Source organism: Clinocottus analis, unplaced genomic scaffold, assembly GCF_023055335.1.
Source record: "Clinocottus analis isolate CAN_PGR_092001 unplaced genomic scaffold, fCliAna1.0.p SCAF_14, whole genome shotgun sequence".
NCBI classification, from domain to species: Eukaryota; Metazoa; Chordata; class Actinopteri; order Perciformes; family Cottidae; genus Clinocottus; species Clinocottus analis.
In genome coordinates this window covers 10,940,653-10,956,879 of record NW_027175865.1, presented here as the reverse complement: position 1 = coordinate 10,956,879, position 16,227 = coordinate 10,940,653, and the positions used below count along the sequence as shown (strand labels likewise).

At 42.5% G+C, this 16,227-nt stretch overlaps 2 protein-coding genes across 4 annotated transcripts in view; one reads left to right on the top strand and one right to left on the bottom strand.

The window, feature by feature from the left end:
- LOC137785021 (electrogenic aspartate/glutamate antiporter SLC25A13, mitochondrial) overlaps positions 1 to 10,636 on the top strand; it is a 43,453-nt gene extending 32,817 nt beyond the window's left edge. Inside the window, exons 14-18 of the mRNA XM_068576039.1 lie at positions 1,178 to 1,318; positions 5,041 to 5,179; positions 8,252 to 8,410; positions 9,299 to 9,389; positions 10,426 to 10,636. Coding sequence (XP_068432140.1) covers positions 1,178 to 1,318; positions 5,041 to 5,179; positions 8,252 to 8,410; positions 9,299 to 9,389; positions 10,426 to 10,636 — 741 coding nt within the window. The remainder of the gene's footprint in view (positions 1 to 1,177; positions 1,319 to 5,040; positions 5,180 to 8,251; positions 8,411 to 9,298; positions 9,390 to 10,425) is intronic.
- Positions 10,637 to 11,556: 920 nt separating this feature from the next.
- LOC137785204 (cytoplasmic dynein 1 intermediate chain 1) overlaps positions 11,557 to 16,227 on the bottom strand; it is a 49,129-nt gene continuing 44,458 nt past the window's right edge. For all 3 annotated transcript variants that reach the window (XM_068576307.1, XM_068576309.1, XM_068576311.1), the window contains one exon: positions 11,557 to 13,493. In XM_068576307.1, the coding sequence (XP_068432408.1) occupies positions 13,383 to 13,493 (111 nt within the window). In that variant the 3' untranslated portion in view covers positions 11,557 to 13,382. The remainder of the gene's footprint in view (positions 13,494 to 16,227) is intronic.

Genomic DNA, 16,227 nt, shown 5'->3' with positions numbered 1-16,227 from the left:
AGGGAAGCTGCAGCCCTCCATGCTGAGGGTTATTTAAAAAGCGTCTGCACACACCTTCAATGAGACTATTATGATCTCTTTCTCCCCTCTCTTCTTGTCGGCAATATATGGTAACACTTAAATCTGAGGGAAATTGAGCAAAAAATAAAAAGGCCCATGTTGCAGATTGAAGCTTGATGCCTTCCCGTAAGGCAGGAGGCGACAAGCACAATCCATCATTCATAGCGAAGCCACTGAAGGCGGGGGAGAGAAGGAGAGAAACGACAACAAACAGACCAGGCCTATTTAGGACAGAAATGGCACCATGGCAACCGATTGCTATCTAATTGCGATGTGCCGCCCTTTTGCGTGTAGCTACAGTAACCACTGGCAACCGTAGCCAGAGAGAGACAATATTAGAGAAGATGAGAGAGATCGTTTGAGAGGAGGTCAAAGCGAGTAAAAGGACAGAGACAATACAGGAAAAGGCATTGGGAGGAAGAGGAACAATTGAGGGAAAATGTAAGACAGAAGTCCGAAAGTTGCAAGTGACGCCCCAAAATATAAGTCTGCAAACGGTGTAAACACTCCGTATCAAGACGCTCTCTGAAGGTGTCGTCATGTCCCCCGACTAGACACAGTTAACCGTTTGTCTCGCCACAACTCTACCACAGCACCTCTTATACTTAAAAGCCCGTCGACCTGCGAGGCAAAGAAACCGGTCTGAACTCGCCGCGGTATTGTTGCCCTCACAAGTGCAGGTTGGGAGAACGGTGTGAAGTGAGAAGTCAGAGAGAAAAAGAGAAGTTAGAGTCCCCGCAGGGTTTTTGTGATGAAGACAAACAGCTGACAGACTCCACTGCATCAGCTGGATTTCCCGGTACTCTCCTCCTCTCGACATGTTTGTTTTGCAGCTGGCTGCTGAGGTGGCGCTATTGTTAGGTTGCATCACTTGCAGCTCAAGCACAATACATTGTATTCCAGTGATTTGAGTTGTATTCAATCAGTGTGTCGTATTGAAATGAACACGTTGCCTGCAGTGGCTTTGAACAGTGCACTCATAATCTTACATTTAACACAGACAAAATGTATCTTGAAATTAGGAAATATAAGCTTAATTAGTCAGATTTCGTGTTTAATTTAACAATCCATGTCTCTCTTCTTTAAGTTGTTTCCTGTTGTCTTTCTGTTCCTCCAGGCTGGTGGCTCCCAGGTGATCTTCACCAATCCTCTGGAGATTGTGAAGATCCGTCTGCAGGTGGCAGGAGAGATCACCACGGGGCCGAGGGTCAGCGCCCTGTCCGTCATCAGGGCCCTCGGCTTCTTTGGACTTTACAAGGTGAGAAACATCGTTGGGGTCAGAGGTGCATGTATAGTGCACATGTCTGAGCCACAAATCATTCTTCTAGTGCCTTTTCAGCCCTTTTACAATATTGACTGTTCAGATTTATAAATATATATTCTATGTCATGATGTGAGGCAGGACCACACGCCCTGAAGCAAATGAAATGTAACTGCAATATATATATATGATAGAGGCATTTTGTCAATGATAAAAATACAATAATTTATAGTTTCAGTTTACTTCTGCTGATGTGTTCATTTTGAACTTTTTTATTGAGATCTTAAGGCTTTCTGTAACACCTTCAGAATAAAGATATTATAGGTATGACATGGGAACGTTTGGTGTATGTTACTGCTATACTGAAGTGGAGATTTCTGAGTGACACTACAGGTGACTCATGTAATAATTACCTGATAGATATCAACTTCCCCAGTTGATTACTTACATCATGATAATTGTTTTTTAGATTACAACTTTTCTAAAAATGTTATGTTTAAACATACAAATTAAACATTATCTAATGGTAACTTTGGTGAATTTAGAAGAAATCTACAGACACAAATAGCCCGTGTAGTGAAATAAACACCTACATGAGTATTTTGGAAAGCAAAATAGTTCAAAATCTCAAAATTAATCTATGCATGAAAAAACTTTCCTGAACTGTAGCCCTAATTAGACATCCAGTATTTAGAGTCTATGGTATTTTCATCAGCCTCACAATTTCACAGCAATCCATTATTTCTTATTTCTGTTGGGACTAAATAATATGTAATCTTCTATTAACTATTTCACAATTATTCATTATTTTACCCCACATCAGCCACCATTTAAATCAACAGTTCCATGTGGTCTTCTGTTCAAGAACAAGAAAAGACACACATTATGCTAAAAACCTGTATTTAACCTTAATTGCCATAATTGGTATTTTTCCATGGCACACGGCTAAAAATTGCAGTGTTTGACCATATTAGAGTTGTGTGATATTATGCACCCAACACGTTGTAAAGCAAGTATGAAAGGTGAGAGTGACATACGGGACAAATATACAACACATTGGTGCGTTGGTGTGTTCTAAAGAGTGTTTTCTGTAATTTATAATTATAATTATTCAAACTATAATGACTTCTAGCATCAGTCTCTTCATACCAGGTGGACAGCCACATCGTGTTCAGACTTCAGAGCTATAGGACTCAACACATGAGCTGTGGCTACCACCAACATTAGCAGATTAACTGGCTAGACAAGGACATTAGCCCGCATGGTAAAACAGAGCATGTCTAATTAAATTACATAAATAAGTCCCACTGGAGCTCGGCAGGGAACGCTCTGCTTCCACTGTAAACATAATCAAGGGTGAAAATGTCAATCTCATACCTGTGGTTGTTTTAATTTGCAAGTAAGATGATGACACTTCCAAGTCATAAACTATTGAAGATCTAGTTTCCTGAGACTGGACTTTCATTTTGAAAGTCTGCTGATCATTTATTCCAATGGATCTTATCATTCTGAAGCTGAAAGTGTGTCCAAAAGTGCTCCCTACTCTCTGTTGAGTGAGTTTTCAAACACTACTTGGGTCCTTTTCTCTGAGCTGTCCTACAATTGAGACACGCCAGATCAACGTCAGCTGGTGGACCATCCATGATACCGACGTGCTTTGTGTTTGTGATAAATACATGATTTAATACTGATCTTTCTTCCCGAAAAGCACTTCATGATTGTGTGTGTTATTTAACATATTATTTTCACGCCACAACTCGTGTATTTTTCTCAATTGCGGTGCTCTTTTTCCTCTCGTTCGTCTGCCATTTTTCCTTCACTGCAATGCATCATGGTATATTGTGCTTGTTTAGTGACAATCGGTTGTCTACTTTTTATGATGCATTGTGGGATAGTTTGAGTCCACTATGTGGAGTATAATAATTATCTAGACATTCGGACAGCTCTATAAAATGACAAACTGGTGGTGAATGATTTCTCCCAGGTCCCATAGTTTCCCAGGTTTGTCTGTGTGTTTTTCTTCCTGTCTGCTGATGTAACCACCTGTCAGCTCAGACAACTTCCAAGTAAATCTTTTGGGTCTTTTAATAAGGCTGTAACATGGTGTGGTGCCTCCTCTTGTCTCTGTCTACCTGCCTCTTGTTCCTGTGTCAGTGTAGTTATGCACTCACGCCTTGTAATTTATGACTATGTAGAAAGTGTGTGCGTAGTAGGCGTGTGTGTGTGCGTGTGTGTGTGTGTGTGTGTGTGTGTCCACATAGCTACTGTCTCCATTCAACTGTCTGCTCGAGCGTGCATTGCTCATAGGAGTGTGTATAAAGCTGTGCATGCTTGTGCACATACTTCATGGTGTTCATCTCCAGGTCCATGCATAGAGAGGAGACAACATGCATTGAGAAAGCAGTAGCGGTGTTGGTGGTGGTGTTGGCGGTGGTGGTAGTGGTGGTGGTGGAGGAGGAGAACGAGGAGGAGGAGGAGGGGGGGAAGGCGGAGAGGAGACGAGCTCCAGCCTGCAAACCCCAGACGGGCTGGCTCCGGAGGGGCTGCACCCAGGCACAGAGCTGCCTTTGTCAGGGTAATTATCCTGACGCTCACCCTCTGCTGGTGGAGCTACAGGCTCGTAGGGTGGCTAACACACTAGCGCCACCATTCATCACTGGGGGAAAGTTGTCAGTGTCGAAATATCGAACCAGGCGCTTCACATTCATGGAGCTATTGTATTTAAATAGTTTTCGTGTGCAGGAGTACACCAGAGGCCTTTTGCCTGTTCTTACTCAACTAAATGTTTTAATTCAATAATGTAAAAAGATTCAATACACACACACACACACACACGCTCTCTCAGCCGGTGCATTACCAAATCCAACACCATGACTCTGATATTAAGGCTTTTAGTCCCAGTCCCTGTGACGCTGCTTGTCTGTCCGGCCTCGATAGAATCTCCCAGCTTTCAGCAGCCGCTCGGGCTCCAGCCAGCCGACAGGACGGACGGGCAAACAAGTGCCAAAGGAAAGAGAGGGAAAGAGATAGCCCAGGTATCTGCCAATTCTCTCTCTTTGTGCATGTGTGTGTGTGTTTGTGCGACCGTGCGCGTGTGAGTCTGTGTAGGGACTAAGGGATTATCCCATAGGAGTTAAATGAAGCCTGTCCAAAACAGGGAGACCCTGCCCGGCTCTTTAAACGTCTTCTGTTGACTGTAGTTGCCGTATCAAGAAGGTGGCAGCGAGCCAACGGGGAACTCAATAGGCTTGATGATATAGTGTTGTTTACAGTGGCAGACACAGAGTCGTCTTCGTCAGCCGGTCTGTCTTTCTCCACTCTGTTTTGTTTTTTCCTGTCAGCGTTGCTTTTCGGACCTGCCTCCCTCACCTGTTGCCGAGGACCTGGACCGTTTGCTTATGGAGAGACATGATCTGTTTGGCATGTTGTGGTCGATATTTCACTCAATGTAAGAGTTCCAGGAGTCTTCTGGAAGAAGGTTATTTGGTGGTAACATCGGTTGATGCTTGAATATTTGGTTTGGAAAAACGTTTAGATATTGTTGATAGAAAAAAAAAGGCCTGAGGCAGAAGTTACAGTTTGACTCTCCCGAGCCCCATCACTCTCTCTCTCTCTCTGTCTCTGCTCTTCTTTGTGTCGATGCTTGTATTTGTTTTCCCTGTTTGAGAGGTTGACCCCAAACCCAACAATATAACCTAAAACTTCTGACTCTTTCTTAGGGTTCCAAGGCGTGTTTCCTGAGGGACATCCCCTTCTCAGCCATCTACTTCCCCTGCTACGCCCACCTCAAGGCTCACCTCAGTGAGGAGGACGGAAGGATAGGGCCAGCCAAGATGCTGCTGGCTGGAGCGCTGGCAGGTGAAATACTTCAGGAAAAAAAAAATAGAGAATTAGTATCAAGTTTTAGGTTTCCAGATAACGTTAAAGATACAGCAGATTTTGCAAGAATTGTACCCCAGGATCCTGAACTAAAAATCAAAAGCACAGATGCCTTCTTTCAGGAACGCTTCTCTCAAAGTACTGACCATTCTGTGTGTGTACACCAGAGGAAAAATAAATGAATGCAAGAACATTTTGTAAACTATAGTTTTTCTATATAGATAATAAAACTAGTCTGATTTGGTAGTGTCCTGCATCTGGCAGACGGGCATGCAGCTAATAAACACAATGCATTTAGTTTAACATTGGTGTGCTAAAGGTAAATAGGCCTGAAACAATACAAAGATCATTATTTCACACACTATTACCAATATGAATTAGAGCAGGTTTAAAGCTTTAAATTCATTGGGATCATCTCTGGTCAATTGTTTAAACTAGATCACCGACAAAAAAATGTTTCTTCCATCTCAAACTCTGTAATTCGGTCTGTTCATGTCTGAGTTGCGTATCCAGCTCTGGACATTACCGTCGGTGTGAATGGATCTCCTGCTACCAGGTGCGATAATTAACATCTCACGTTAAACATTTTGAAAGTTTAGCTTTTAATAGTGCACCGTAATTTGAAAAACGGCGGGGTGTCTCTTGAAAATATTTGACTAATCCCAGTGAGTCAAAAAGCTTCAGCCCGTGAGGCAACATATAGAGCACTAAAGTGTATGAAACTCTCTGGTCAGGTCCAGGTTTTAACCAAGTGTGAGCGCAGGTCTCTCTCTCATCTGGCCTCCACGGCCTGCAGTAACAGTAATACAGCTCAGAGTTGGGAGACGAGGCCGTCTCTGACCGCAGGCTCCAAGGCGGTAGCTGGTAATTAGAGCGCTACTCAATGATTGGGGTTTTGGAGCTCTGTAGCGGGGAAGCGCCTGAGATGCCTGCCAAGCAAGCCGACAGAGAAGCTTTCCAATCCTAATATATTGGACACGCACAGCAAGCGTGCTATATGCGTGTTCACCCTGCAAGAATGTAGAGCGGGCTGTCGTTAGGTTTGTCATGACAGTCAGCGGAGACGCCAAGAAGACCAACATCCACTGATGACTTCACAACTTCATCCTCCGCATGAGAATATGATCCGAAGCACAGTCTGACTATTGGATTTATCCCCGAAGTAAACACTAATAACAGACCGGCAATGGCCAGCCACGTTAAAAGGCTTTAGATCATTTGCATAAAAGACTTAATATTTGTTTTGAGTCTTCGGGGATGTGTCAGCAGCACTTTCTTTTTGACGCAGAGGCACAGCACAACACGGAAAAATCATAAATCCTGCCTCCCTTCTGTATTTTTACTTTCTCACCACAAGACTGGCAGCCATGGCCCACAGACTCCGAGCTGAAACGAGCCTCATGATTTCTTTATTTTTTTTGTTACTTTGACACATTTATCCTCCCTCTTTCACATGTATTTATCAGCGGTTACAGCATTCTGGCAATTAGTGTTTTACAGTCAGCACAGGAAATTGAATTACACGCTCAGTTTGCGCTGCATTATTTAGCTCGGCATTACTCCGGTTTGTGAGGAGCACAGTGTTGGCCATCTCGAGCTCGCATTCATGCTGTGTGTCTGAACTGTTGTGCTCATTGTGAGGTGTAGGACGTATCCATGTTGTTCTCTCTTTAGTCATGTAAAGTTGAAACAATCAGTAAATTCATCAGACGATGGACAGAACAATTTATTTGAAACTATTTGGATTTGTCACTTTTCAACCAAAAATTATTCTGAATTTTTCTGCTTTTCTCTGTTTTATATCAGTTTTAAAGTCGTAATTGTATAATTATTTTGCTCATTTAAATCTGCTTTTAAATATTTGTTTTTGAGGGCCAGCAGTTTTACATCAGCTCTCACGTATGATGCTTTCCAGTGAAAGTCTGAGGTTGGGATTTCTAACACCAATTTTCCAACACCACGCTTTCCAGGTGCAGCACAATGCCAGCACGTAAACAACAAACATGGTTGCTTGTGGGAAGCTGATGTTTCTTTGACAAGTATACACACAAATAATCTCTCAGCAGTTCAGCCTCATTTTAATAATAACATTGCAGAGGTTATGACGTCATTATACATGTTATTTAACGGTGGATGGATTTGCCCTGAGTTTACAAGTAGGAACTGACTTAAAGGGCGTGATTACACTTTTTCTTGGAGGTCGGAAATATCTATAACGCAGCATCAGATCTTTGTTCCTAAACTTTTTGTTGTCTTCATTAAATTATTTCCGCCACATCTCCTCAAAAAGCAACAAAAAGCTAAGATAAAAGGTCCTCTTCGCTCACTCTTTTCCCCTCTCCTTTCCTCTTTCCTCTCCTCTCTCCTCTCTCCTTAGCTCAGTGCAGGTGGTCAGTCTCCACCGGGTGCCAGTCTGCTACCTAATGCTGAGTTGATTAGGCTTGCTGAATAGCTCGTTTGGCCGTTACAAAAACCAAGAAGTCAGAATAAATCGTCAAGAGGGCAGTTGATGGTAATGACTGAGCCATCAATGATTGAGCCCATTCATGGCTGAAGTGGCTGGAGTGGGGGCTTTGGAGTCACTCCCTTCAGTCAGCCAGTCACTTTCCCCGGCACACACGGGTCACAGTGTGCATTGCTCTCATTACCATCCATTGTCTGGCCCCGTTCAAACGGCTGGAAGAAAAGTAAGAGAGGGAGGAAATGAAGAAAAAAGGTGGAGATTAAATAATTGCCTAGCTGGGGGTATAGATTGGTTGATGGTGAAGTGATAGAAACTGGCCCCTACTTGTGTATCGTGTATGTATGCCGCAGACTTACTGCTAGACGGTCAAGATCCAAGATGGCGTGCATTAAAAGAGGGAACAAAGAACGCTGAAACCACTTCATCAGATGCAGTTACGATGATATGAAGGTTTCATACGGACTCTGATGGCTGCTTTCTACAAATCATCTCATTTGTTTGTCCGCTGTATTTAGAATCAAACACATGTGACTGTTGAAAAAAGAAAGAAAAGCCTCACTTGACCAAATAGCTCTTCCTCTCCACAGGCATGCCAGCGGCCTCTCTTGTGACCCCAGCTGACGTGATCAAGACCAGGCTGCAGGTGGCGGCGCGTGCCGGTCAGACCACCTACAGCGGCCTGGTGGACTGTTTCTGGAAGATTCTCAGGGAAGAGGGGCCGCGGGCGTTCTGGAAAGGAGCTGGAGGTAAAGTTTGCAAACAGCCAACATCCAATGATGAAAGTGGGTTTGTACTTTTTGTTAATATTCTCCCGAAGTGGTGCTCGAATTGAACATAAATCGGTTGAGGATGGGCCTTTTGTTTTAATATAATTTGAACATACCACAACAAAAATATATTGAACACTGGATAAACAATACATTTATGGTGACTGCATACATTGATATACATGTCATTTCAAAGTGTTTAGAAGTCCACATAATGGTGTAAGTGATGGTTATTTGTATTTTACGTTCTAGTTTTTAGATGTTTGATGAATAGCAGTTTTGTAATCCTATGTGGGATGGGCCAAATGATTTGGCAAGGCATTACAGAAATAATAAAAAAACAATTACAATATTCATGTAGGGAAATACATAGTTTGAATTAGAATAATTATACAATTTTTTGCTAGATTTATAAAAATATACAGAATTAGCATTCACTTTGTCTTTGATGTTTTAGTTAAAAGGCTGACTTTGTCATGTTCCCTCACGTCTGAAACCAAATCTTGGTGATACACGGGTGTAGATTAAAATCTATAACTATAGAGCAATACCTGCATGTGTATCAGTCTTTGTCCTTATCTCATATCTCAAGAACCGTTCCTCCAATCTTCTTCATACTTGCAGGTGTATTGCTGGGGACCCGAGCGTGTGCATGGTGGCCCTTAAACAGTCAGCTTTACGTTTTGCCCGTGACTTTTCAACCATTACACGTACTGGATACGCTATCGTTACATCCAAACTCTTCTTTTTTTCCTGGAGTCAACGAGTAATTGGCGGTTTTCTGATTCTCATCAGCGGCAGAGCAGTTGATCTGCTTCAACTAGTTTATATGAACTCAAATAAACACACATCTGTCCTTTCCTGCAGCTCGTGTGTGCAGGTCCTCGCCTCAGTTTGGAGTGACCTTGGTGACCTATGAACTCCTGCAGCAATGGTTCTATCTCGACTTCGGAGGAAAGTAAGTCCAACGACAGTTACAAACAGTTTTTCTAAGTTGTTACTGTCCCTACATAACTTGCCATAATCTACCAGTGAAACAGTATAAAACAGCTATTTCTTTTCTGCCAGAATATTACAGCTAGTTCATCTAATTATCAAAGACCACCTGCTCCTATAACAATAGGGTTGATTTCTACATACAGTAGCTGCACTGAGTGCGTGTCCTCCCTCCTCTCCCACAGAGAAAGATATTCCACAAGACTAAAAATAGTTTTTGTGCACATTAGCTCTCGGACTGAAGCTCTCACTCAAAGCTCTGGATGTGACAATTTTCTCAGACTCCAGAGTTTTGCCGCACAGTGATCAGGACAGACCCAGCACCCATTTGACTTGCACATGTACTTTCCCCACTTCTGGGATTGAAACAAGCTCATTTTCCTCCTCAAAATAGGTCACTTGGGAATAATTCAGTCATTTTCTGAAGTTAAAAAGGTCCAGTGGGAAAGAGAGGTGGTGAACCTCTCAAATGACTAAGAAGTGCTTCTTTCTATGGACAGCTGTGTTGCACATGCATGTATGTCACTGGTTGGCTCGTGTCTCTTACATGTTGCTCCCTCTCTCCCAAAGACTCGCACAGAAACAAAATCAACTGCAGATCCAGCGAAAATTTGATGTGGTTTTAGGCGAGTTGATCTGGGCTCTGCTGTTTGTGTTGGTAGCCAATCAAAACGCTGGATGTGAAATCAATAAGGGATTTGATTGGTTCCGCTGTTCTCCTTCTGATTTTCTATTAAGATGTTTATGTCTGTGGTGAACAGTGTTGAATGTGATATTAATTCATGATTTAATAATGAAAATGATCAACCTCCTGTCTGCGCACGCTCACTTTCTCCACTATTTGGTAAAAATGACATTTTACACTGTTGTTCAACAGTTTTCCCTTTAACTCTCACCACTCCTCACCTTTTACTCCGTTATGCAACGCTCTCTCACTGTGCCTCTGGCTTCCTCCTCCTGTCTCTCTCTCTCCTTCTCTCCCTCTCTCCACACCACAGAAAGCCGGCTGGCTCAGAGCCCACCCCAAAGTCTCGGATCAGCCTGCCGGCGCCCAACCCCGACCACATCGGAGGCTTCAGGTTGGCCGTGGCCACGTTCGCTGGCATCGAGAGCAAGTTCGGTCTGCATCTCCCACGCTACACGGTGGCGGCGGCGGCGGCAGCAGAGGCCGTCTCCAATGCGAACACCCCCCTCAACCTCCGCGGGTAGGGAGGCAGACAGAAAGACAGGGCTTGTATGTTTTTACCAAGTCATTGTAGTAGTAGAAGTTACTTGCTTAAAGTTGTTTATGTTTTTTCCTTCTAATCATATCTTGTACACGGTAGTCTATATGTAACCATATGGATTAGTGAGCTGATTAGCACGGGTACTTCGTAGGACTCGTGCAGTATTTGTTTCACCGTTGATTGACATTGTATAGAGTTGTATTATAATGTGGTTTTGTTTTTCATACAGTTCATCTGGTTCAGTATATGCACACAGGCAGCAGAGTTTTAAACACACCTACACTACTTGCTTTTCTTGGAATATATTATCAAACACGACATAAAGTTGCAGCTTTTTCCAGTGTCTTCCTTTTGTTGCTTTATAACCAAAAGCACATTCCTCCCATAATCATATGACTGGTTAAAAAGAGATGATTTGATGTGAACTTTAAACTGAAATGAGGCACTTATGTATATATGAGAAATCCAGAGTCATATTTTCATATCTATAGAGATATTTTTGTCATGAGATGCTCATTTGATCAAAGACTTCCACAAGAACATTATCAAAAAGTACTGTAAGGTAACTGATACTTTCTGAATGCACAATGTTTACTGTACGATGTTTGTTTTCAGGTTTTAAATGTATTGCAGATGTGTAAATATCTGAGACAGCTGGCACCGACTGCATTTCTGTAGTGTCACGACTGAGTATTTAAATTTGTACAGTACAGAGAATGTAGGAGATTACATAAGGTGTAATAATCGTGCCTTACTGTGTGTATGGCTGCAACATGTGATCTAAGAGTAAAGAAACACTTATATTAGTAAACTTAATGCATGCTGGAGTTTTCATTTTCATTTCAAGTTGAACGTTGCGAGGAAAAAGAGAGACCAGTTCATCAGCTATGCTTTAATAGTAAACACAGCAGGTTCAACAGCCAGCACTCTGCATTACAATATATCTCTTGATAAATACCTGTTCATTAAATAATATACAGTTGTTCTTGTTCAGAACAAAAGACAAAGTGCCAACACCATTTGATTCAGTTTCTGCCGGCCTGAAACGCCGACATAAAGCAGCCACAAAGCCCCACGTGTGGAAACATCACCACAATAACTCCATGTTTATGTATCCGGAATATTTCAGGAATGTGTCGCATGCAGGCATAGTACAGAGAAAAGAAGCACAATATAAGTTAACATGACATTTTGTAAACAATACATGACTAGTCTATGGACCCTGCATTGTTTTTACGATAGTGCAACGCATCGTCACGGTACATAGAAATCTTCGTAAGGCTTTAAGAGCCACGTTGTCTGTACAGGAGGCTCACAGGTGGCAAGCGACAAATCACCTTAATTTATTGAAGAAAGAAATAAGAGTGGACAAATCAGTACAGGTCAACAGTTTAACCTGGAACAGTTTGCATTAACAGGAGAGTCGATGCAAATGGCTTTGTTTGGACAAGACACCAACATGTACGTGAAGAAACTAAACTAAACCGACTGAGACACACATGCTACAGTGACGCCATTAAAAGCGCCCCAGATGGGTGTACTAGGAAGTAACTTCAACGGCAGGCTTTCTTCGCGTCTCGTCAAAACCTAAAACCCCAATCAGAGCTAATGGGCATCACGTCGATGGTTATCAGCTGTCTTTGTTAACGCAGCTCCTCTTCATCAGGCTCTGTGCGCGTTCGAGTCTCCTGCACAAAATGGATCGATAGCGTGCCGCCTCCTTCAGTCGAGAGGAACGGGTCGTTATAATGGATGGCGGTGTAAAGCGGACCAGGAACCAGCATTACAAACATAATTCGAAGTGGCGTGTCGTTTTTTTTTGTGTGCCTTTATAATTTCTTTTTGGTGTATGGATCCAAATTATTACCTGAAGCAAATACGCACAAAATGCCTGAGTGAGACCGGAGGGGGGGCCGGCTCCAGCAGATGTCACAATGGATGACATGAAAGGACCTTCGGTACAAAATCACCCCTCACGTCCCCACTGAGCTGCAGTGACGGCTCTGCAATCTACTCCACTTATGACACCTGGGAATCCGATAAAGGAAATTATACTTCATCTAATGTCCAAGTAGACGTACTGATGATTAATATTATCATGAACTAACAATTTATGCTATGTAGGATTTTATAGAAAGCTTCTTTTATACCCGCTGTGGGCAAAACATCAGAGAACACGACGGACATATTCAGTAGTTCAGAGAGAGCACGAACAACCTGTTTATGTTCAATTCAGTATTCTTGCTTGGATTTTCGAGTCGGTTCGTCATTAGTGTAATTGCACAGCTTGTTCAGTGGCAAAACCAACATACAGCTTACCAAGTTTGCGTAAATAACGTCTTCCCTCAGCTGAGAATCTTTACCGCTCTTTAAGAATCTCATCAGGAAAAGCCAGCGGATCTGATCCATCTCTAAACTCTCCCCCAACGACGAGAAGCGTGGAGCGTTCTGGCACCGAGGTCCACAGGATTTTGCAAGAATGGGGGGAACACCATTTCCAAAAGAGTTGACATGTGAAAGGGTGGCGCTTTTTACATCTGATTCTAATCCAAAACTTTGAACATAATCTCCTCCTGAGCAGATTAGGTGGCCATCATTAATCACCGTGGCAATCTAGCCAGGTTAAAATAGAGCCACGCTCAAGACATTGAAAACTCTCGCGAACCCTTCCGCTTCATAGTACACCCCTCTGGTCTGGAATTCCCTCCTCTTTGGTTTGGAGTCCTGTCCTATGAAGCCAGCTCCATAAGTGCCTCCTCCTCGCCGTCTGCTCGGTTGGCACGAATCTCCATCAGGGTACGAGCGAAGCGCGACCAGTCATCGGTGTGAGTCACTGACAGCTGTAAGAAACACAGGTGGCATGACATGAAGCGCTGGGTGGACACATCTGTGTGGTGTGTAGACACTGCTACTCTCATGGCACGTTGTGTGACCAAAGAATCCTTTCTAAGGAGCCATGAATATTTCTCTCTCAGCATATATTTTAATAATGATGTCCCAGGGCACAATGATGGGAGAATACCAAAAAATAAGGTGGGACAGACTTGAAAACTTGAAAAAAATGCATCCCTCTCATTCATTTGAATGGTGTCAGCTCACTCAATTTCAACCTCACTCAGACTGAACCCTGAACGTGACATGAAATGTGTGCATTACATTTGAATCTGGTTGCTTTCAATGCTTTCACTTTAAATTGTCAACATTTAATACACTACTCGGCCACTGTGTCACACTTCGCCTTCTGCAACAAGCGTCTGCCGGGTTAAGAATGACTTGAAACGGATGGATTCAGTGTTGAGGGACATTGATGTTAAACGCTGTTATGGGAGACCAATCAGAGATCCTACGACTTCCTGTAAAGTCTCAATCAAATGTTGGTTATCTGAGATGGCGTGCATTAAAAGAGAGAACCCCATGCTAAAGGAAAAAGGTTTATCCAAATCATTTTTAATTCATCCTCTGGGGTCAATATATTCTAACAATCCATCAAATACTTGTTGGGATATTTCAGTCTGCTGTTAGCGGCACTGATCATCATACAGGATGTCAAACTAAATGTTCTTGAGGTGTTTAACTGCAGTCCTACATTGTGGGAGTCAGAATGAGTGGGACAAAAGCTGCGGCTGCCACCCAAGCTGCCTGTAGCCGCTTTGCGTGGCCAGGCTGTAATTAAACAGGAACCAGGAGGAGGGAAGCAGCCATTTTGAACCTCCCAACCCCCCACAGAGCCGGGCTTGTCGCAGCAGGGGTCTCCGGCAGAACATCATGTAGTTAGAGTTATTTTAACAGACTCCAAGAAGCTCAAGTGTCAAAGAAACGCTGTGGGATTCAGTGTTGTCGGGCTTAAAAAAGCAACAGGTCCAAAACATGTTCATGTCATGGAGCTACATTTAGCCACTAACCCTCATCTGACTTTTGGTTTTCATCTCAATGCAAATATCTGAAAGACTTTTGTTTTCTACTTTAGACTTTCCATACAGATCAACAAATCAAAACAGTCCTAATCCCTGCTGATACATGACCTAAATCTAGAATGATTCAAGTAAAATAACACTGAAATAATAGTATTTGGTATTTTGCTTTCCATTTCAAGGGTTGCTGTTGGTCCCATGTGGGCGTCTCTCTTTTTTCAAAGGCTGTTCCTCGTTTTAGCTATTTGATGGGAGTTTGTAGTGAAGTAGATTCCCCCATCACCACCATCACATACACACTCCTCTTTGACATCATAAAACCTTTCAACCCTGCTCACTTTTATGATGGCCCTTCGTTACCATTTACCCAGCGCGGAGGCCACCGGCTTAGCCGAGCCTCTCTGCAACTTACCACACAACAAAAAGATGCTAAAATTAGCCTAGCGGCTAGGCTAACAAAACCTCACATGGAGCCAAACCAGAGCCTTTCAAACATGAGAGGACATACAGGCACAGGCGGGCGGTTGGCTTTGTGGTGATAAAGTCATGCGGAGGCCATTTTACAGGCACACGAAAGAGGGAGGAAAAAAAAATCAAACGCATACATTCATGGCAATTCTGACAGTTGGGTAAACATACAGAACTAAAATGAATGGTTGTGGTTCATGTGGAGGATTTACTGTGAAACAAATACACTTATTTCTACTCTTAAAGTACACGTCTGTCGCCAAAGTAAGTGGACCAAAAATGCAGGAAACACAACGAGACTCAGCAAATAGAAGTATACATTTGTAAAATCATGATTCAGTTAAAATTACATACACAACTTTATTTTTTATTTTTTTCACGGCACTTTATTTTTGGTAGAAGGAGAAGGAGTGACAGAGGTATTACTGTTTAATTTAGCCAGACAACCTAATTTCAATCTGCTGTTGTACAACTTAATTGGCAACAGTGGAATGAATTTTGGTTGTTGTAGTTTACTTATGCTTTTAACACCTAGGGTGTAATTACAGCTTTGATTGTTTGAAAACTAAACCCACAATAACCACCAGCTCCATGCATCACAGCACTCAGTCAATACAGCATCTATGGACTGAGTAGGTTATTTTTAACCAGCTATCATAGTTACACCAAGGAATTTACATCTGGTTATGAAACTACTTCAATATAATGTTGATGCCTCCATCGCCTATATAAGCAATCAAGACCGTCAGCAAAGATTGGCAATTGTTATATAGCTATTCTTTATGATTGTCACTGGGTACGGTTCCCTGCAGCATCAGAGAAAATGAACAGAGCAGAAAACTCTGTTTACATTTTCACAAGTTTCACATTGAGTAGTTCGCTGCCAGGTTGCTGAGCTGGAAGACAGTTTTCTTTGGATGATTACATTTTTCATTTTGTGGTTTTTGGCAGATACTGGGGAAGGGTCAGCAAAGAGAAAACAATTGTCCGCAGAACCAAACAAAGCTAAAAGGTACAGGGAGCACAAGGGAAAATAATAGTCTTAGTTGGTCATTCAATAGATGGAGAGAATTGCAGGATTTGAAAGGATTCAAAAGCGATGCTAAATTGGTTGTCTTTTCCCAAGAATTCTATGTAATATGTCTATTGTATTTATTGACATTGCTAGTATTGCTAGTTGCAGGGAGAAAAGGGT